The sequence below is a fragment of the Salvelinus alpinus genome, chromosome 16 (genome assembly GCF_045679555.1).
Source record: "Salvelinus alpinus chromosome 16, SLU_Salpinus.1, whole genome shotgun sequence".
In the NCBI taxonomy this organism is placed as follows: domain Eukaryota; kingdom Metazoa; phylum Chordata; class Actinopteri; order Salmoniformes; family Salmonidae; genus Salvelinus; species Salvelinus alpinus.
Window position 1 is genome coordinate 35,596,079 of NC_092101.1, and position 23,297 is coordinate 35,619,375.

Below are 23,297 nucleotides of genomic sequence, written 5' to 3' on the forward strand. Positions count from 1 at the left end.
GCTATTTTGGGTTCTGAGCGCCGTTCTCAGATTATTCTTTTTCCGTAAAGTTTTTGAAATCTGACACAGCGGTTGCAGAGGATAAGTTTCTTTAATTCTGTGAATAACACTTGCATCTTTTATCAATGTTTATTATGAGTATTTCTGCAAAATCACCGGATGTTTTGGAATCAAAACATTACTGCACGTAACGCACCAATGTAAACTGAGATTCTTTGATATAAATATGCACATTATCGAACAAAACATACATGTATTGTGTAACATGATGTCCTATGAGTGTCATCTGATGAAGATCACCAAAGGTTAGTGATTCATTTTATCTATATTTCTGCTTTTTGTGACTCCTATCCTTGGCTCAAAAAATGGCTGTGTCTGTTTGACTTGGCTCTGACCTAACATAATCATATGTTGTGCTTTCGCTGTAAATCATTTTTGAAATCGGACACCATGGGTAGATTAACAAGATGTTTATCTTTCATTTGCTGTATTGGACTTGTTAATGTGTGAAAGTTACATATTTCAAAAAAATATTTCTGAATTTCGCGTGCTGCCTTTTCAGCGGAATGCTGTCGCTGTTCCGCTAGCGGAACCCCTGGGCTAGAAAGGTTAAATTGAGGTAATTGAGGTAATATGTATATGTAGGTAGAGTTATTAAAGTGACTATGCATAGATGATAACAGAGTAGCAGCAGCGTAAAAGAGAGGGCGAGGGGGCAATGCAAATAGTCTGGGTAGCCATTTAACTAGATGTTCGGGAGTCTTATGGCCTGGGGGTAGAAGCTGTTTAGAAGCCTCTTGGACCTAGACTTGTACTGGTACTGGTACTGCTTGCAGTGTGGTAGCAGTGAGAACAGTCTGAGTAGGGTGGCCTTCCTCTGACACCGCCTGGTATAGAGGTCCTGGATGGCAGGAAGTTTGGCCCCAGTGATGTACTTCATTGTCTGAAGTTGTCATTGATCAGGACTACCACTGTTGTGTCATTGGCAAACGTAATGATGGTGCTGGAGTCATGCCTGGCCGTGCAGTCATGAGTGAACAGGAAGTGACTGAGCACACACCCCTGAGGGGCCCCCATGTTGAGGATCAGCGTGGCGGATGTGTTGTTTCCTACCCATACCACGTGTTGTTACCTACCCTTACCTTCCTGACGGGAGGTCCAGGATCCAGTTGCAGAGGGAGGTGTTTAGTCCCAGGGTCCTTTGAGGGCACTATGGTGTTGATCGCTGAGCTGTAGTCAATGAATAGCATTCACACATAAGGATTCCTTTTGTCCAGGTGTGAAATGGCAGTGTGGAGTGCAATAGAGATTGCATCATCTGTTGGGGCGGTATGCAAATTGGAGTGGGTCTAGGGTTTCTGGGATAATGGTGTTGATTGTGAGCCATGACTAGCCTTTCAAAGCACTTCATGGCTACAGACGTGTGTGAGTGCTACGGGTCAGTAGTAATTTAGGCAGGATACCTTAGTGTTCTTGGGCACAGGGACTATGGTGGTCTGCTTGAAAATAGTTTAATATTCCAACAGGGGGATCCAATAGACAGGTCAAGGCAGGCAGGGGTCAGTAAACCAGAGGAAGGCAAAGGTACAGGTCGGCAGGCAGGCTCAGGGTCAGGAAAAGTGGTCAGGCAGGCGGGCTCAGAGTCAGGACCGGCAAGGGTCAAAACCAGGAAATAGGAGACAAAGGGTTGTGAGACATGGGTTTGACTCTGGACACATGAAAGGTGGGATGTATATGAAGGGTACGGGTAACAGAAGATGAACAGCAGAGGGGCTAATGATCTTGGGAATGGGCCGATAAACCGGGGGGAGAGTTTGCGGGATTCCACCCGGAGGGGCAGATCCCGGGTGGATAGCCATACCTTCTGCCTGAGAAGATACTGGGGAGCCGGGGTCCGATGGCGATCCGCTTGTCGTGGATACCTGGTCTTGAAGACTTGAGGAGGGCCGACCGGGCTCTCCTCCAGGTACGACGACAGCAGCGGACAAACATCTGGGCAGAAGGTATGCCGCCGACCTCTTCCTGCTCAGGGAAAGTGCGGGGGCTGATACCCCAGGGAACACTCAAAGGGTGATAGGCCCGTGGCAGAGCAGGGAAGGGTGTTGCGGGCGTATTCCACCTACACAAGCTGCTGGCTCCAGGTGGTGGGGTTGGCGGAGACCAGGCAGCGCAGGGTAGTCTCGAGGTCCTGGTTGGCTCGCTCCAACTGATCATTGGACTGGGGGTGGAAGCCAGAGGACAGGCTAGCCGATGACCCAATGACGGTCCAGAACACCTTCCAGAAGAGAGAACTGAGGGCCGCAGTCAGATACCATGTCTACAGGCAATCCATGGATCCGGAAGCCGTGCTGCACCATGACTTGGGTCGGCTCCTTGGTAGAGGGTAACTTGGGGAGAGGAAGGAAGTGGGCGGCCTTGGAAAAGCGATCCACCACGGTCATGGCGGTGTTGTCATCAGACGATGGGAGACCCGTGACAAAGTCCAGGGAGATGTGAGACCAGGGGCGATGTGGGCAGAGGTTGGACGAGGCCAGCCGACGCTTGTCGAGGCGTCTTCCGTGCATAGACCGTGCAGGCGGCGACGTCTGGAACCATGTTTGGCCACCAAAATCGTTGTCGCACGAAGGCAAACATCCGGTTATCAACCGGTGTCGCTCATTCAGCCGACAGAAACGGTTCTCCCCATTAAGCAGCGAGTCGGAGTCAGAGGCCAAGCCTTCTCTGGTCTCTACTCCTCCCGTTACGGGGTCTGAGACGCCGAAGCCTCCCACCATTAGCTCTGACAAATTGAAAACCCTCGTCATTGGCGACTCCATTACCCGCAGTAATTAATCATCCAGCAATCATACTGTTTACCAGGGGGCAGGGCTACCGACGTGAAGGCTAATCTGAAGATGGTGCTGGCTAAAGCTAAAACTGGCGAGTGTAGAGAGTATAGAGATAGTTATCCACGTCGGCACCAACGATGTTAGGATGAAACAGTCAGAGGTCACCAAGCGCAACATAGCTTCAGCGTGTAAATCAGCTAGAAAGATGTGTCGGCATTGAGGAATTGTCTCTGGCCCCCTCCCAGTTAGGGGGAGTGATGAGCTCTACAGCAGTCTCAACTCAATCGCTGGTTGAAAACTGTTTTCTGCCCCTCCCAAAAGATAGAATTTGTAGATAATTGGCTGTTAGCCAGCATGCCAGCTTAGTGGAGTCTGCCACTAGCACAATCAGTGTAGTCAGCTCAGCTATCCCCATTGAGACCGTGTCTGTGCCTCGACCTAGGTTGGTCAATACTAAACATGGTGGTGTTCGCCTTAGCAATCTCACTAGAATAAAGACCTCCTCCATTCCTGACATTATTGAAAGAGATTGTGATATCTCACATCTCAAAATAGGGCTACTTAATGTGAGATCCCTCACTTCCAAAGCAGTTATAGTCAATGAACTAATCACTGATCATAATCTTGATGTGATTGGCCTGACTGAAACATGGCTTAAGCCTGATGAATTTACTTCGTTAAATGAGGCCTCACCTCCTTGTTACACTAGTGACCATATCCCCCACGCATCCCGCAAAAGGCAGAGGTGTTGCTAATATTTACGATAGCAAATTTCAATTTACAAAAAAAAAAACTGACGTTTTCGTCTTTTGAGCTGCTAGTCATGAAATCTATGCAGCCTACTCAATCACGTTTTATAGCTACTGTTTACAGGCCTCCTGGGCCATATACAGCATTCCTCACTGAGTTCCTATCGGAGCTTGTAGTCATAGCAGATAATTTTCTAATTTTTGGTGACTAATATTCACATGGAAAAATCCACAGACCCACTCCAAAAGGCTTTCGGAGCCATCATCAACTCAGTGGGATTTGTCCAATATGTCTCCGGACCTACTCACTGCCACAGTCATACTCTGGACCTAGTTTTGTCCCATGGAATAAATGTTGTGGATCTAAATGTTTTACCTCATAATCCTGGACTATCTGTCCACCATTTTATTATGTTTGCAATCGCAACAAATAATCTGCTCAGACCCCAACCAAGGATCATCAAAAGCCGTGCTATAAATTCTCAGACAACCCAAAGATTCCTTGATGCCCTTCCAGACTCCCTCTGCCTACCCAAGGACGTCAGAGGACAAAAATCAGTTAACCACCTAACTGAGGAACTCAATTTAATCTTGCGCAATACCCTAGATGCAGTCGCACCCCTAAAAACATTTGTCATAAGAAACTAGCTCCCTGGTATAGAGAAAATACCCGAGCTCTGAAGCACGCTTCCAGAAAATTGGAACGGAAATGGCGCCACACCAAACTGGAAGTCTTCCGACTAGCTTGGAAAGACAGTAGCGTGCAGTATCGAAGAGCCCTCAGTGCTGCTTAATCATCCTATTTTTCCAACTTAATTGAGGAAAATAAGAACAATCCGAAATGTATTTTTGATACTGTCGCAAAGCTAACTAAAAATCAGCATTCCCCAGGACAGGATGGCTTTCACTTCAGCAGTAATAAATTCATGAACTTCTTTGAGGAAAAGATCATGATCATTAGAAAGCAAATTACGGACTCCTCTTTAAATCTGCGTATTCCTCCAAAGCTCAGTTGTCCTGAGTCTGCACAACTCTGCCAGGAACAAGGATCAAGAGAGACACTCAAGTGTTTTAGTACTTTATCTCTTCACACAATGATGAAAATAATTAGGGCCTCTAAACCTTCAAGTTACATACTGGACCCTATTCCAACTAAACTACTGAAAGAGCTGCTTCCTGTGCTTGGCCCTCCTATGTTGAACATAATAAATGTCTCTCTATCCACCAGATGTGTACCAAACTCACTAAAAGTGGCAGTAATAAAGCCTTTCTTGAAAAAGCCAAACCTTGACCCAGAAAATATAAAAAACTATCGGCCTATATCGAATCTCCCATTCCTTTCAAACATTTTAGAAAAAGCTGTTGCGCAGCAACTCACTGCCTTCCTGAAGACAAACAATGTATACGAAATGCTTCAGTCTGGTTTTAGACCCCATCATAGCACTGAGACTGCACTTGTGAAGGTGGTAAATTACCTTTTAATGGCGTCAGACCGAGGCTCTGCATCTCTCCTCGTGCTCCTAGACCTTAGTGCTGCTTTTGACACCATCGATCACCACATTCTTTTGGAGAGATTGGAAACCCAAATTGGTCTACACGGACAAGTTCTGGCCTGGTTTAGATCTGATCTGTCAGAAAGATATCAGTTTGTCTCTGAATGGTTTGTCCTCTGACAAATCAACTGTAAATGTCGGTGTTCCTCACGGTTCCGTTTTAGGACCACTATTGTTTTCACTATATATTTTACCTCTTGGGGATGTCATTCGAAAACATAATGCTATGCGGATGACACACAGCTGTACATTTCAATGAAACATGGTGAAGCCACAAAATTGCCCTCGCTGGAAGCCTGTGTTTCAGACATATGTAAGTGGATGGCTGCAAATTTTCTAATTTTAAACTCGGACAAAACAGATATGCTTGTTCTAGGTCCCAAGAAACAAAGAGATCTTCTGTTGAATCTGACAATTAATCTTGATGGTTGTACAGTCGTCTCAAATAAAACTGTGAAGGACCTCAGCGTTACTCTGGACCCTGATCTCAATTTTGACGAACATATCAAGACTGTTTCAACCATCACTCATTCATATATCTTTATGTACATATTCTTTATCCCTTTACACTTGTGTGTGTATAAGGTAGTAGTTGTGGAATTGTTAGGTTAGATTACTCGTTGGTTATTACTGCATTGTCGGAAACTAGAAGCACAAGCTATTCGCTACACTCGCATTAACATCTGCTAACCATGTGTATGTGACAAATAAAATTTGATTTGATTAAGGACAGCTTTTTTCCATTTACGTAACATTGCAAAAATCTGAAATTCTCTGTCCAAAAATGATGCAGAAAAATGTATCCATGCTTTTGTCACTTCTAGGTTAGACTACTGCAATGCTCTACTTTCCGGCTTCCCGAATAAAGCACAAAATAAACTTCAGTTAGTGCTAAATACGGCTGCTAGAATCCTGACTAGAACCCCCAAAAATGTATCATATTACTCCAGTGCTAGCCTCTCTACACTGGCTTCCTGCTAAGGCTAGGGCTGATTTCAAGGTTTTACTGCAGACCTACAAAGCATTAGATGGGCTTGCTCCTACCCATCTTTCCGATTTGGTCCTGCCGTACATACCTACACGGATGCTATGGTCACAAGACGCAGGCCTCCTAATTGTCCCTAGAATTTTTCAGCAAACAGCTGGAGGCAGGGCTTTCTCCTATAGAGCTCCATTTTTATGGAATGGTCTGCCTACCCATGTGAGAGACGCAGACTCGGTCTCAAGCTTTAAGTCTTTACTGAAGACTCATCTCTTCAGTAGGTCCTATGCTTGAGTGTAGTCTGGCCCAGGAGTGTGAAGGTGAATGGAAAGGCACTGGAGCAACGTACCGCCCTTGCTGTCTCTTCCTGGCCGATTCCCCTCTCTCTACTGGGATTCTCTGCCTCTAACCCTATTACAGGGGCTGAGTCACTGGCTTACTGGTGCTCTTCCATGCCGTCCCTAGGAGGGGTGCGTCACTTGAGTGGGTTGAGTCACTGACGTGGTCTTCCTGTCTTGGGTTGTGCCGTGGCAGAGATCTTTGTGGGCTATACTCGGCCTTGTCTCAGGATGGTAAGTTGGTGTTTGAAGATATCCCTCTAGTGGTGTGGGGGCTGTGCTTTGTCAAAGTGGGTGGGGTTATATCCTGCCTGTTTGGCCCTGTCCGGGGGTATCATCGGATGGGGCCACAGTGTCTCCTGACCCCTCCTGTCTCAGCCTCCACTATTTATGCTGCAGTAGTTTGTGTGTCGGGGGCCTAGAGTCAGTCTGTTATATCTGAATTATTTCTCCTGTCTTATCCGGTGACCTGTATGAATTTAAGTATGCTCTCTTTCTCTCTTTCGGAGGACCTGAGCCCTAAGACCATGCCTCAGGACTACCTGGCATGATGACTCCTTGTTGTCCCCAGTCCACCTGGCCGTGCTGCTGCTCCAGTTTCAACTGTTCTGCCTGCGGCTATGGAACCTTGACCTGTTCACTGTGATTATTATTATTTGACCATGATGGTCATTTATGAACATTTAAACATCTTGCCCATGTTCTGTTATAATCTCCACCCGGCACAGCCAGAAGAGGACTGGCCACCCCTCATAGCCTCGTTCCTTTCTAGGTTTCTTCCTAGCTTTTGGCCTTTTTAGGGAGTTTTTCCTAGCCACCGTGCTTCTACACCTGCATTGCTTGCTGTTTGGGGTTTTAGGCTGGGTTTCTGTACAGCACTTTGATATATCAGCTGATGTAAGAAAGGCTATATAAATACACTGCTCAAAAAAATAAAGGGAACACTTAAACAACACAATGTAACTCCAAGTCAATCACACTTCTGTGAAATCAAACTGTCCACTTAGGAAGCAACACTGATTGACAATAAATTTCACATGCTGTTGTGCAAATGGAATAGACAAAAGGTGGAAATTATAGGCAATTAGCAAGACACCCCCAATAAAGGAGTGGTTCTGCAGGTGGTGACCACAGACCACTTCTCAGTTCCTATGCTTCCTGGCTGATGTTTTGGTCACTTTTGAATGCTGGCGGTGCTTTCACTCTAGTGGTAGCATGAGACGGAGTCTACAACCCACACAAGTGGCTCAGGTAGTGCAGCTCATCCAGGATGGCACATCAATGCGAGCTGTGGCAAGAAGGTTTGCTGTGTCTGTCAGCGTAGTGTCCAGAGCATGGAGGCGCTACCAGGAGACAGGCCAGTACATCAGGAGACGTGGAGGAGGCCGTAGGAGGGCAACAACCCAGCAGCAGGACCGCTACCTCCGCCTTTGTGCAAGGAAGAGCAGCTGGAGCACTGCCAGAGCCCTGCAAAATGACCTCCAGCAGGCCACAAATGTGCATGTGTCTGCTCAAACGGTCAGAAACAGACTCCATGAGGGTGGTATGAGGGCCCGACGTCCCCAGGTGGGGGTTGTGCTTACAGCCCAACACCGTGCAGGACGTTTGGCATTTGCCAGAGAACACCAAGATTGGCAAATTCGCCACTGGCGCCCTGTGCTCTTCACAGATTAAAGCAGGTTCACACGCACATGTGACAGACGTGACAGAGTCTGGAGACGCCGTGGAGAACGTTCTGCTGCCTGCAACATCCTCCAGCATGACCGGTTTGGCGTTGGGTCAGTCATGGTGTGGGGTGGCATTTCTTTGGGGGGCCGCACAGCCCTCCATGTGCTCGCCAGAGGTAGCCTGACTGCCATTAGGTACCGAGATGAGATCCTCAGACCCCTTGTGAGACCATATGCTGGTGCGGTTGGCCCTGGGTTCCTCCTAATGCAAGACAATGCTAGACCTCATGTGGCTGGAGTGTGTCAGCAGTTCCTGCAAGAGGAAGGCATTGATGCTATGGACTGGCCCGCCCGTTCCCCAGACCTGAATCCAATTGAGCACATCATGTCTCGCTCCATCCACCAACGCCACGTTGCACCACAGACTGTCCAGGAGTTGGCGGATGCTTTAGTCCAGGTCTGGGAGGAGATCCCTCAGGAGACCATCCGCCACCTCATCAGGAGCATGCCCAGGCGTTGTAGGGAGGTCATACAGGCACGTGGAGGCCACACACACTACTGAGCCTCATTTTGACTTGTTCTAAGGACATTACATCAAAGTTGGATCAGCCTGTAGTGTGGTTTTCCACTTTAATTTTGAGTGTGACTCCAAATCCAGACCTCCATGGGTTGATAAATTTGATTTCCATTGATAATTTGTGTGATTTTGTTGTCAGCACATTCAACTATGTAAAGAAAAAAGTATTTAAGAAGAATATTTCATTCATTCAGATCTAGGATGTGTTATTTTAGTGTTCCCTTTATTTTTTTGAGCAGTGTACATTTGATTTGATGGCTGATCTCGGGCTCCGGGGTGGTAGCTGTGGGGTTATAGGGGCGAGACAGGGCATCCGGCGTGACATTCTTGGACCCCGGCTGGTAGGAGAGGGAAAAGTTGAACCGGGTAAACAGCAGGGCCCATCTCGCCTGCCTGGAGATGAGGCGCTTGGCAGTGCGGAGATAATCCAGGTTTTTGTGGTCCGTCCAGACAATGAACAGATGTTCTGCCCCTTCGAGCCAGTACCTCCATTCCTCCAATGCCATCTTCACCGCGAGAAGCTCCCGATTCCTCACATCGTAATTCCTCTCCGTGGCGGTGAGGCGGTGGGAGAAGGCGGCACAGGGATGCAGCCTAAGGTCCAGTGCAGAACGTTGAGACTGAACAGCCCCCACTTCGACATCCGAAGCGTCGGCCTCCACCACCACTGATGGGAAGGGTCCGGATGAAGCAGGATTGGAGCCGTGGTGAAGCCGTGTTTAAGGTCCCGGAACGCCCGGTCCGAGACCGCGGACCACGTGAATGGAACCTTGGTAGAGGTGAGGGCAGACGGGGGAGGCCAGGGTGCTGTAACCCTGGATAAAAGCAGCAATAAAAGTTGGCAAACCCCAGGAAGCATTGCAGCTGCACCATGGACGTAGACTGAGGCCAATCCCCCACCACCTTCACTTTCTCGGGATCCATCTTGACCGGATGTTATCGAAACATTCCGCTAGCGGAACCCCTAGCCATAAAAAGGTTATTAACAAGTGACATCAATAAGGGATCATAGCTTTCACCTGGATTCACCTGGTCAGTCTGTCATGAAAAGCAGGTGTTCCTAATGTTTTATACACTCAGTGTGTGTGGGTGCAGGTATGGGGTTGTGTGGGCTAACTATCGAGTTTCCAGACTCATTCTTTAATGAGAAAATGAGATACGAAAAGTGATGAGGAAATGGGAGAGGTGTTGTACGGAGGAGAGTAACTGTTCTTACCTTCTACTACAGCCAGCGGGAAGTGGAGATTGTCCGTCTGACTGTTGAGGCAGCACTGGGTAGAGTAGAACGTTGACGGGACAACCCCACGGTTGGCGGCGGCAACCACCTGTTCCTCGAGGTCCTGCCACACGGCAGCTAGGTCCCGGTCAAACTCCTGGTCCAAGGACACATGGGTGGCAGCCTGCTTCTCACCTGATCAATAACCAATATCACAAGAAATAAATTGATCAATCAATCAGGTCATTATGGATCAAACAAGCACTATCCAGTACAACATAGACTTCTGCCTGGGAAATTCAATATATTAATAACACAACTTCACAAGGACATTGTGGATCAAAACAATTAGTGTGAGTGGGTTGGTGCAAAAGGGATACATACACTACCCTCCGTATGCATTTGGACAGTGAAGCTAAAATATTCAATTTGGCTCAATACTGCAGCATTTTGGAATTGAATGGTGAATAACGTATTGTGTCAAAAAAATGCTAATCTCCCCTGTTATTGGTAATGGTGATAGGTTATCGTGTTGTTGAAGCCTCTAATCTTCATTATCAGGATTAATTTCGAAGTGTTCAGAAATATCTTATCTACTCAACTACTAAAGTCATCATTCACCATTCTGTTTCTATTGGGCAAAACATAACAACCAAAACAAATCTATTCAACTAGTGTGTAGTCACAAGCTTGATGTAGTCATTGCGTGCTAGGAATATGGGACCAAATACTAAACGTTTTAAAGTAGTCATACACCAAGAGATGAAGATGAACCAAAACCCGATCGCGAAATAATGCTTTTTGGGGCATTCATTGATGGAAATACCAGCTGATGTAAATACATTTGAAGGGTCATGCTCATCTGTCTATGGGTTCATTTGAATAATTTCGTAGAATTAAATTGGTGTTAAATTCATTAAATCACACACAGCATACATATGGAGCCTTTTAGCAGAAAATCTGTCAGGCAGCACTTTTATAAGCCAATCATTGCGCAACAATTCTAAATGCAATGTTATACAAAAAAATATTTTTGGGGTTACCATTAAAAATAGCTAATATTAAAATTTCTCAACTGGTAATTGAAGCACGATTCCCATTCGCCATTCAAATGCATAGGCAACGGAAGGCAGGGTTCATCAATGCATCACACACCACTTTGCAATGAGCTGGAGGCAGTATTGATTTTGAAAACATATAGCTACTTAATTATTTGAAACCTGAATGTCTTACTACATACGAGGCATGTTTTGCCTCGCTACAAAGCAGCCCAGGCAAAAACCCGACCATATGGAGGCCATTACTGAAACCCGTAGCCTATTTCTCTCCTGTTCTATTGGTTTTCAACTTTCTTTCCTTGTCTAGTAGCCAAATGCACATTCGCGTGTAGCCTACTGCCTTGAGCGCATTGCTGTGCTAATAATGTTAAGAAATAATAATTGATCAACATTAAGCGAAACGTTTTAGTTCACATTTTATTATGTATCCTAGTGGTTGTATTAATTTGTGATCTATCGTCCCAGAACTGTCCCAGAGTCTGTTTGGGCTATTTATTTCTCAAGAAGCTGACCAACATAATGTCAACTTTTGTACTACGGGAGATAGTAGATTGACATAGGCTCATAGGTGGCCTTTCTATAAGGTTAGGGGAAGCTAAGCTTTCCCTAAGTAAATTTAATTAAATTGCCAAATGAGTCTACTCACCTAATTAGCCTACCTAATTAACCCACTCCTGTCCATACAGAAAGAAATAAAATCCTTCCAAATAGGCTACTAAAGCATGATTTGGCCACAGAGGATCATTAAATAAGTTGGAGTGTTTTAAATCGTAATCCCTAAAGTCAGAAGGAAAGGCATAGTGTGCTGCAAATACCAAATAGATGATTGTTGAGTTGAGACTGTCAGTGAAATATAGAGAAGACCAACCAGCCAGGCATATCCCAATATTTAAAAATTAAATCGTGGGAAAACATTGTTTGTAAAGTGTGCTGTAAAGAGAAGACAATGAATAGAATGATCAGCCATATCCCCAGTGTAAATTAAAAGTGCTGCAGTCCAAATGTCTAGTGCCACATTTCATAACGGAAACCCTGACACACACACAGAGAGACGACGACACACACACACAATGGCGCGCACCCGCCCACGGCACGCACCCTTTCCACAACGCGCACCCACACACACACCGACCGACGGCACACCGACACGCGCACACCGACGACGACACACACAAACGACATGCGCACACACACCGACGACACGCGCACACACACACCGACGACACGCACACACACACCGACGACACGCACACCGACGACACGCACACACAATGGCGCGCACCCGCCCACGGCACGCACCCTTTCCACAACGCGCACCCACACACACCGACCGACGGCACACCGACACGCGCACACCGACGACGACACACACAAACGACATGCGCACACACACCGACGACACGCGCACACACACACCGACGACACGCACACACACACCGACGACACGCACACACACACCGACCCCCCCCCCCGCAACCACTGACGACGCGCACGGGAACTTTGAACATTTCTACAAAGTGCAGTCGCAAAGCACTATGATGAAACTGGCTCTCATGAGGACCACTACAGGAAGGGAAGACCCAGAGTTACCTCTGCTGCAGAGGATAAGTTCATTAGTTAACTGCACCTCAGAAATTGCAGCCCAAATAAATGCTTTACAGAGTTCAAGTAACAGACACATCTCAACATCAACTGTTCAGAGGAAACAGCGTGAATCAGGCCTTCATGGTCGAATTGCTGAAAGGAAACTAATACTAAAAGGACACCAATAAGAAGAAGAGACTTCCTTGTACGAAGAAACTCGAGCAATGGACATTAGACCGGTGGAAATCTGTCCTTTGGTCTGATGAGTCAATTTTTGGTTCCAATTGCCGTGTCTTTGTGAGACGCAGAGTAGGTGAACAGATGATCCTCGAATGTGTGGTTCCCACCGTGAAGCATGGAGGAGGTGGTGTGATGGTGCTTTTCTGATGACACTGTCAGGGGATTTATTTAGAATTCAAGGCACACTTAACCAGCATGGCTACCACAGCATTATGCAGCGATTCACCATCCCATCTGGTTTGCATTTAGTGGGACTATCATTTGTTTTTCAACAGGACAATGACCTAAAACACACCTCCAGGCTGTGTAAGGGCTATTTGACAAAGGAGAGTGATGGAGTGCTGCATCAGATGACCTGGCCTCCACAATCACCCGACCTCAGCCAAATTGAGATGGTTTGGGATGAGTTGGACCGCAGAATGAAGGAAAAAAAGCGAACAAGTGCTCAGCATATGTGGGAACTCCTTCAAGAATGTTGGAAAAACATTCCATGTGAAGCTGGTTGAGAGAATGACAAGTGTGCAACGCTGTCATCAAGGCAAAGGGTGGCTACTTTGAACGACCTTTGTTTAACATATATATATACACATACACACACACAGTTATTTAGCAGCTTTAAATATGTGACTGGGGAGCAATGCTTGGCGGTGAAATTTGTGTGTGTCAGTCTTACCCTCTGCCAGGCGGCGTTCGTGGCCAAAGTAGACCCTGGTAGCAGAGCTGTTGATGCAGGGTAGGGGCAGCTGGGGTAGTGCCACCTCACACACCCCTGGCACATTCTGGAGGAACAGGTAGAGTAAGAACATACTGTTAACACACACTGAAGCCGAACATCACACACACACTAAAATATAGCCTGTGCAAGACTCACTATCGGACTCTGCATGCTGAGTTAGTGTTATAATAATCAGACTTAAAATTGGGTTCAGCGCGCACACACAGCTTCCTCACTGGCCATAGTGGAGGGTAAGAACACGCGCGCGCACACACACACACAGCTTCCTCACTGGCCATAGTGGAGGGTAAGAACACGCGCGCGCACACACACACACAGCTTCCTCACTGGCCATAGTGGAGGGTAAGAACACGCGCGCGCACACACACACACACAGCTTCCTCACTGGCCATAGTGGAGGGTAAGAACACGTGCGCGCGCGCACACACAGCTTCCTCACTGGCCATAGTGGAGGGTAAGAACACGCGCGCGCGCACACACACACACACACACACAGCTTCCTCACTGGCCATAGTGGAGGGTAAAGAACACGCGCGCACACACACACAAATGCACAAGCACTGACTCATCCAGACAAAGCTCAGCACATTTCCGATTCCTAAAAGCACACACTAGAAGTCTACTAGAAGCAACTTATTTTAATAACCAAACTCTGTTAAATGACATCGAGATTCTGGGGCTGACGCATAGGCTTCAAGTACTTTGATGTATTAATCAGAGAGCAGTACTAATATAACAGGTTTGTGAAGGACCAGTTCTGTAGTGTGTGTGTGTGTGTGTCCACATATTTGAGATGAATTGTCAGATTTCAGGTGAATGTTTCTTCAGAAACAGTGGGACAGAGTGTGACATAACAGTCTATCACGCCAAGGCCTTGTTCATGGGTATAGAGGTACACTCTAAGGAAGGCTCCCTGAGGTTGTATTGCGGTTATGTATAGGTTGTGCTGTCATCTTGTTTTCATGTCTATGAGGAAGGCTCCCTGCAATCAATGTGTTAAGGTTGTTTTAAGGTTGTGATAGGGTTGTATTAACATTGTGAGTGTTACCCTGTAGACGTAGAGGTACTCCCGGAGGAAGGCTCCCTGCTGTGTGGAGGTCTGCTGGCTGTCGTTGGTGAAGATGTGTCTGAAGGCTGAGACAGCGTTCTCTGGTTGGCGCAGCGTAAAGGACTGGCGGCCGATAGTGAAGTTGATATGGTCCTCAGCCAGGGACCAGCCTTTACCCTTATATACCTGCATGGCCTGGCAGTAACACCGCAACGCATGGCGCTTCTACAGCGAGTGAGAGAGAGGTGGCATGTAGGGGGGGACGAAGACAGTGAGGGGGAAAGAGGAGAGAGGGATAGAGAGGGTGGAGAAGAGGGAACGAGGTACAGGTAGAGAGGGAGAGCAAGAAGATGGAACATAAAGAAAGAAAGAAAAGCAAAGCAGAAAATGACAGAACAGATGGGAAAACGAGAGGGAAAGAGAACAATCAGTCAAAAGTTATAAATGGAATGCTCTAACGGTTCTAGAACTTCATTCACATCATGCTGCTCTGAACATAGAAGACTACAAAAGTCTTAAACCTCTCTGACCCACCTAGCTACCTGTAAATCACCAGTCTGTCTCAGATCACCTTGTTCTGTTCATCTGGTGATCAAATGTTTTTTTAAATTAGTAATAAATGTCAGCAAACATGAATAACATTGTTCTGTTTTTAAAAGGCCTGGCTGTGGTTAACACACACACACACACACACACATGCACAAACACAGGTACGCACAAACACAAATATGCACAAACACAAGTTGTGTTCCACTCACTTGTCCTGCCTTGCTGAAGCGGTGTCCTGCCAGGATCATGTGGAAGGCAAACTTCCTGACCATGGGGTTTCGCATGTTAATGAAGCAGTGGGCTGCCTGCTCCAATAGGAGGGCAGAACACAGATCAGAGTCCTGAGAGCGAGATTGAGACATAGTTAGACAGGTTAGTTAATACCATGGACCTATCACACACACACATTAATTTAACATTTATTTGTACAGAGAGACCTGTTCAAGACAGTGGCAGGCAGCAACATTACAAAAGTTTCACACATACAGTTGAAGTCAGAAGTTCACATACACCTTAGCCAAATACATTTAAACTCAGTATTTCACATTTCCTGACATTTAATCCTAGTAAAAATTCCTTGTCTCAGGTCAGTTAGGATCACCACTTTATTTTAAGAATGTGAAATGTCAGAATAATAGTAGAGAGAATGATTTCTTTCAGCTTTTATTTCTTTCATCACATTCCCAGTGGGTCAGAAGTTTACATACACTCCATTTGTATTTGGTAGCATTGCCTTTAAATTGCTTAACTTGGGTCAAACGTGTCTGGTAGCCTTCCACAAGCTTCCCACAATAAGTTGGGTGAATTCTGGCCCATTCCTCCTGACAGAGCTGGTGTAACTGAGTCAGGTTTGTAGGCCTCCTTGTTCGCACACGCTTTTTCAGTTCTGCCCACATATTTTCTATAGGATTGGGGTCAGGGTTTTGTGATGGCCACTCCAATACCTTGACTTTTGTGGCAAAATGGCTTAAGGACAACACTTTGGAAGTATGCTTGGGGTCATTGTTCTTTTGGAAGACCCATTTGCGACCAAGCTTTAACTTCCTGACTGATGTCTTGAGATGTTGCTTCAATATATCCACAATTTTCCTCGCTCATGATGTCATCTATTTTGTGAAGTGCACCAGTCCCTCCTGCAGCAAAGCACCCTCACAACATGATGCTGCCACCCCAGTGCTTCACGGTTGTGATGGTGTTCTTTGGCTTGCAAGCGTCCCTCTTTTTCCTCCAAACATAACAATGGTTATTATGGCCAAACAGTTCTATTTTTGTTTCATCAGACAAGAGGACATTTCTCCAAAAAGTACGATCTTTGTCCCCATGTGCAGTTGCAAACTGTAGTCCGCTTTTTTTATGGCGGTTTTGGAGCAGTGGCTTTTTCCTTGCTGTGGATATAGATACTTTTGTACTCGTGAAGATGCTGGAGGAAACACGGTCCTTTGCTGTTGTTCTGGGATTGATTTGCAATTCTCGCATCAAAGTACGTTCATCTCTAGGAGACAGAACACGTCTCCTTCCTGAGCAGTATGATGGCTGCCTGGTCCCATGGTGTTTATACTTCCGTACTATTGTTTGTACAGATGAACGTGGTGCATTTGGAAATTGCTCCCAAGGATGAACCAGACTTGTGGAGGTCTACAATCTTCTTTCTGAGGTCTTGGCTGATTTCTTTTGATTTTCCCATGATGTCAAGCAAAGAGGCACTGAGTTTGAAGGTAGGCCTTGAAATACATCCACAGGTACACCTCCAATTGACTCAAATGATGTCAATTAGCCTATCAGAAGATTCTAAAGCCATGACAATTTTCGGGAATTGTCCAAGCTGTTTCAAGGCACAGTCAACTTAGTGTATGTAAACTTCCGACTTCAACTGTATATGATACACGTAACATTCAATAATCTGACTTCCACAGAGATGCACAGAGCCAGAGGTCAATCTACAGAATAAAAACATAGAACCTGTGGTCCCAATGAGAAGTAGTGTGTACTTCTCACCTCACTGGTCATCTTGATGAGGAGGGTAGCAGCATCAGAGTACTTGGCCTGACTCTTCAGTACCTCAGCACTGAACAGAGCACAACGCTCAGCTAGGACCTTGTTCCTGTAGGGGGTGACATTTATAAAACATTCATACACACTACCACAGGAGTGGGAGAGCCAGTGCATTGTAGTTGTGTATTTTGTGACTTGTATGCGGCTGTTGAGCTATGAGGCTGGGTATTTTAGCTTACTGGATATTGTTAATCAATGTGTGTTTTTGTGACAACACATGCAGCTGTGTGTGTTAATGCCGTACTTGCACACATCTCTGTAGGTCTGAATTGCCGTGTCCATATAGTGTGCTGGATACGGCCGTGGAGCCCCACCCTGGAGAAACGCAGACACTGCTGCCATCTCCTATAGACAGACCGACAGAGAGCGAGAGAGAGAGAGATAACGAGAAAGAGGGTGCAGCAATATGAGAGGAGAATGATAACCATTTAAAATGTATCCATTTCTCATATATCTAAATAACAATTAGTGTTGAGTGTCATAAGTGGTAATATGGTAGGTGTGTGGAGGATAGGAAGGGACACGTCACAGCTCCAGACCACATCAGACTGTCAAAAATATTCTGGCTATAAGAGTCTCAAACACACGCACCTGTACCTTCATGACAATGTACTGTGTGTGTGCATGTGACGTGTGTGTGAGCGTGTACAGTATTCACTTGTTTATCTGTGTAGGTTCTCTTTGAGTGTTGTGGCAGAAGAATCAGAATTAGTTCAGTAATATAGATTATTAAGATATCTTATCTGCATAATATGCTTATTTGATTGAACTGTTGAACTCTTGTTATTAGAATGTATCCCTTTGGACTCTGGTGTTGGCAGTTGCACTTCCTCCCTCATATGGGCCCCAGTCATCTGGGGCCCAGAGAGGGGAGAAATCAGGCTTGTCTATCACATGTCCCTGTTGCTATGCAGAATATCAGAAAGAGAAGAGGACAGGCTGGAACATTGTCTTCATATGTGAATGTGTCTTTACCTATTTTAAACCATGTGATTAAATGACAACCAATTACTTGGTTGTCATACTTGGTTGTCACAGAATGTCTGTGCGCCACTCACTCCCTCCTTTGACCTTGGGGGAGATCAGGTCTGAGAAAAGATGTGTGGGGTAGTGTCTGGAACCACTGTACGTCATCTCTGATGTAGCACCTATCTTGGGATAGTGTATAACCCAGAGGCTCACTCCCCTCAGGACTTTACAATTGATTTATGCTATAGAATGAGTTGCTGTTTCTGTACTGTGAAGTACCAGGGACGAGATCTTAGGGGGCTAACTCTGTACAATAAGAAAAGTCTTCATAACAAATCCCATCTGGCTGGGGGATACTGCTTTCTCATATATCAAGTATCACCTTGTGACCCATTCCATACATCTGTTGTTTGTCATGTAGACTAAGAAGGTGTATCTTTGCTATAAAATATATTTTGCATTCTTTGTATGTCAGAGCTGCTCGCTGTTGAGTCGCCAGCCTCATTATTGCAGAGCAATTACTCTATGCCGCATTATAAATAAGTTGTGAATAAAGTAATATCCTGATCAGTGATTGACCTTGTCTCTCCTCCTTATTGATTAGAATTTCCACAACAGTGTGTGTGTGCGCGCCACATCTCTCTCTCCCTTTCTGTGTGTGTGTTCTCACCAGCGCCCCAGCGGCATAGAGCATGGCCTGGTCAGATAAGAAGTCCTTCTTGGCCGTGTGGTAGCAGCTGTAGGCCAGCTCATAGTGCTGAACCAGGAAACACAGGTCAGCCATCTTCCTGATCTGCAGCTCAGGGGCTTCTGGATGATAGCTGATGATATTACACAGGGCAGAGGTCAGAGGTCATATACTCAGCTGAGGTATAGGTGGAGGTGTTAGAAAACAAAGTCAGACTCAAATGGAACCCTATTCTCCTATTGACAGCAATACGTTTGACCAGGGCCAAAAAAGCTCTGGTCAAAAGTAGTGCACTGTAGTGAATAGGGTGCCATTTGGGACACATCCAAACTGTACAGTGCATTCGGTAAGCATTCAGACCCCTTGACTTTTTTTTTCACGTTGTTACATTACAGCCATATTCTAAAATTGATTAAATAAATAACAATCTCAATCTACACACAAAATCCCATAATGACAAGGGGGAAAAAAGTTTGTTATAATTTGTGCAAATATATTAGAAATAAAAAACAAATATCTTATTTACATAAGTATTCAGACCCTTTGCTATGAGACTCGAAATTGAGCTCAGGTGCATCCTGTTTCCATTGATCATCCTTGAGATGTTCCTACAACTTAAATGGAGTCCATCTGTGGCAAATTCAATTGATTCTACAAAAGCTGAAGGACATATGCACATGCAGGTACTTTCCGCAGGTGCTGGATTTGTTGGCAAAATCTGGTTGCTTGTCATTTTGTACAAGCTGGACATCCTATTAGATCTCTGAGATACATTGGAATAGAAATGGTAAAGATGTCACGCAGGGGAGGGGACATTGAGAGGAAACTTCAAGTAAATAAATATCACCTGGGAGCATGAGCAGTAGTGTGCTGCGTTTTTAAATTAAATTGATTGGAAATTATTTGGAAAGGCACACACCAGTCAATATAAAGGTCCCACAGTTGACAGTGCATATCAGAACAAAAACCAAGCCATGAGGTCGAAGGAATTGTCCGAAGAGCTCAGAGATAGGATTGTGTCGAGGCACAGATCTGGGGAAGGGTACCAAAAAATGTCTGCATCATTGAACGTACCCAATAACACAATGGCCTCCATCATTCTTAAAATGGCAGAAGTTTGGAACCACCAAGACTCTTCCTAGAGCTGTCTGCCCGGCCAAACTGAGCAATCGGGGGAGAAAGGCCTTGGTCAGGGAGGTGACCAAGAACCCGATGGTTACTTTGACAGAGCTCCAGAGTTCCTCTGTGGAGATGGGAGAACCTTCCAGAAAAACAACCATCTCTGCAGCACTCCACCAATCAGGCCTTTATGGTAGAGTGGCCAGATGGAAGCCACTCCTCAGTAAAAAGGCATGACAGCCCGCTTGAAGTTTGCTAAAAGGAACCTAAAGGACTCTCAGAACATGAGAAACAAGATTCTCTGGTCTGATAAGAAGTCCTTCTTGGCCGTGTGGTAGCAGCTGTAGGCCAGCTCATAGTGCTGAACCAGGAAACACAGGTCAGCCATCTTCCTGATCTGCAGCTCAGGGGCTTCTGGATGATAGCTGATGATATTACACAGGGCAGAGGTCAGAGGTCATATACTCAGCTGAGGTATAGGTGGAGGTGTTAGAAAACAAAGTCAGACTCAAATGGAACCCTATTCTCCTATTGACAGCAATACGTTTGACCAGGGCCAAAAAAGCTCTGGTCAAAAGTAGTGCACTGTAGTGAATAGGGTGCCATTTGGGACACATCCAAACTGTACAGTGCATTCGGTAAGCATTCAGACCCCTTGACTTTTTTTTTCACGTTGTTACATTACAGCCATATTCTAAAATTGATTAAATAAATAACAATCTCAATCTACACACAAAATCCCATAATGACAAGGGGGAAAAAAGTTTGTTATAATTTGTGCAAATATATTAGAAATAAAAAACAAATATCTTATTTACATAAGTATTCAGACCCTTTGCTATGAGACTCGAAATTGAGCTCAGGTGCATCCTGTTTCCATTGATCATCCTTGAGATGTTCCTACAACTTAAATGGAGTCCATCTGTGGCAAATTCAATTGATTCTACAAAAGCTGAAGGACATATGCACATGCAGGTACGTTTTTAAATTAAATTGATTGGAAATTATTTGGAAAGGCACACACCAGTCAATATAAAGGTCCCACAGTTGACAGTGCATATCAGAACAAAAACCAAGCCATGAGGTCGAAGGAATTGTCCGAAGAGCTCAGAGATAGGATTGTGTCGAGGCACAGATCTGGGGAAGGGTACCAAAAAATGTCTGCATCATTGAACGTACCCAATAACACAATGGCCTCCATCATTCTTAAAATGGCAGAAGTTTGGAACCACCAAGACTCTTCCTAGAGCTGTCTGCCCGGCCAAACTGAGCAATCGGGGGAGAAAGGCCTTGGTCAGGGAGGTGACCAAGAACCCGATGGTTACTTTGACAGAGCTCCAGAGTTCCTCTGTGGAGATGGGAGAACCTTCCAGAAAAACAACCATCTCTGCAGCACTCCACCAATCAGGCCTTTATGGTAGAGTGGCCAGATGGAAGCCACTCCTCAGTAAAAAGGCATGACAGCCCGCTTGAAGTTTGCTAAAAGGAACCTAAAGGACTCTCAGAACATGAGAAACAAGATTCTCTGGTCTGATAAAAAACAAAATTGAACTCTTTGGCCTGAATGCCAAGCGTCACGTCTGGAGGAAACCTGGCACCATCCCTACGGTAAAGCATTGTGGTGGCAGCATCATGCTGTGGGGATGTTTTTCAGCAGCAAGGACTAGGAGACTAGTCAGGATCGAGGGAAAGATAAACGGAGCAAAGTACAGAGAGATCCTTGATGTTAACCTGCTCCAGACCGCTAAGGACCTCAGACTGGGGCGAAATAAATCACAGACAGTTTCACCTGCAATGCACCCCCACACATCCTCCTCAATGCTTCACAGTGGGAACCACACACGCAGAGATCATCCATTAACCTACATTGCGTCTCACAAAGACACGGCGTTTGGAACCAAAAATCTAAAATTTGGACTCCTCAGACCAAAGGACAGATTTCCACCGGTCTAATGTCCATTGCTCGTGTTTCTTGGCCCAAACAAGTCTCTTCCCTTTCCTTTCTTATTGGTGTCCTTTAGTAGTGGTTTCTTTGCAGCAATTCGACCATGAAGGCCTGATTCACGCTGTTCCCTCTGAACAGTTGTTGTTGAGATGTGTCTGTTACTTGAACTCTATGAGGTGCAGATAATTGCTCATTGCTGAGACTGGTAACTAATGAACTTATCCTCTGCAGCAGTTAACTCTGGGTCTTCCTTTTCTGTGGCGGTCCTCACGAGAGTCAGTTTCATCATAGCACTTGAAGAAACTTCTTGAAATTACCTTCATGTCTTAAAGTCATGATGGACTGTCATTTCTCTTTGCTTATTTGAGCTGTTCTTGCCATAATATGGACTTGGTCTTTTAGCAAATAGAGCTTTCTTCTGTACACCACCACTACCTTGTCACAACACAACTGATTGCCTCAAACAGATTACCCCATGAAGCTGGTTGAGAGAATGCCAAAAGTGTGCTAAGCTGTCAAGGCAAAAGGTGGCTAAAGAATCTCAAATATAAAATATGTTTTGATTTGGTAACACTTTTCTGGTTACTACATGTATGTTATTTCATAGTTTTGATGTCTTCACTATTATTCTACAATGTAGAAAATAGTCAAAAATAAAGATAAACCCTGGAATGAGTAGGTGTCCAAACTTTTGACTGGTACTGTATGTAAATGTGATATTTCGTAAAAAAAAAAAAAAAAAACTGGCTTTGTCATTATGGGGTATCATGTGTAGATTGATGAGGGGGGAAAAACGATTTAATCAATTTTAGAATAAGTAACTTAATAAAATGTGGAAAAAGTCAAGGGGTCTGAATACTTTCCGAATGCACTGTACATATACACTGTCTTGGGTGAAAGCCTAAAGCTAATCTTTGAGGTCTCTCTCTCTCTATCCTCTTATTCTGCACCTCTGATGGACGGTTTAACTCAGTAAATGTGTGATTGTGTTCATACCGTATGTACCAGACATACAGCCAGCAGCATACCACCCTGCATCCCACTGCTGGCTTGCTTCTGAAGCTAAGCAGGGTTGATCCTGGTCCTGAATGAGAGACCAGATACTGCTGGAAGTGGTGTTAGAGGGCCAGTAGGAGGCACCCTTTCCTCTGGTCAAAAACAAAATCCAATGCCCCAGGGCAGTGATTGGGGACATTGCCCTGTGTAGGGTGCCGTCTTTCGGATGGGACATTAAACGGGTGTCCTGACCTTCTGTGGTCACTAAAGATCCCATGGCACTTATTGTAAGAGTAGGTGTGTTAACCCTGGTGTCTTGGCTAATTTCCAAAATCTGGCCCATAATACCATCATGGCCACCTAATCATCCCCGGCTTACAATTGGCTCATTCATCCCCTCTCT

At 45.5% G+C, this 23,297-nt stretch overlaps 1 protein-coding gene across 1 annotated transcript in view; it reads right to left on the reverse strand.

The window, feature by feature from the left end:
* trappc8 (trafficking protein particle complex subunit 8) overlaps nucleotides 1-23,297 on the reverse strand; it is a 94,802-nt gene that overhangs the window by 33,486 nt on the left and 38,019 nt on the right. The window contains exons 9-15 of the mRNA XM_071346042.1: nucleotides 18,817-18,967; nucleotides 17,422-17,522; nucleotides 17,121-17,226; nucleotides 15,335-15,466; nucleotides 14,577-14,801; nucleotides 13,466-13,571; nucleotides 9,911-10,105 (exon numbers count right to left, since the gene is read on the reverse strand). Of these exons, the coding sequence (XP_071202143.1) occupies nucleotides 9,911-10,105; nucleotides 13,466-13,571; nucleotides 14,577-14,801; nucleotides 15,335-15,466; nucleotides 17,121-17,226; nucleotides 17,422-17,522; nucleotides 18,817-18,967 (1,016 nt within the window). The remainder of the gene's footprint in view (nucleotides 1-9,910; nucleotides 10,106-13,465; nucleotides 13,572-14,576; nucleotides 14,802-15,334; nucleotides 15,467-17,120; nucleotides 17,227-17,421; nucleotides 17,523-18,816; nucleotides 18,968-23,297) is intronic.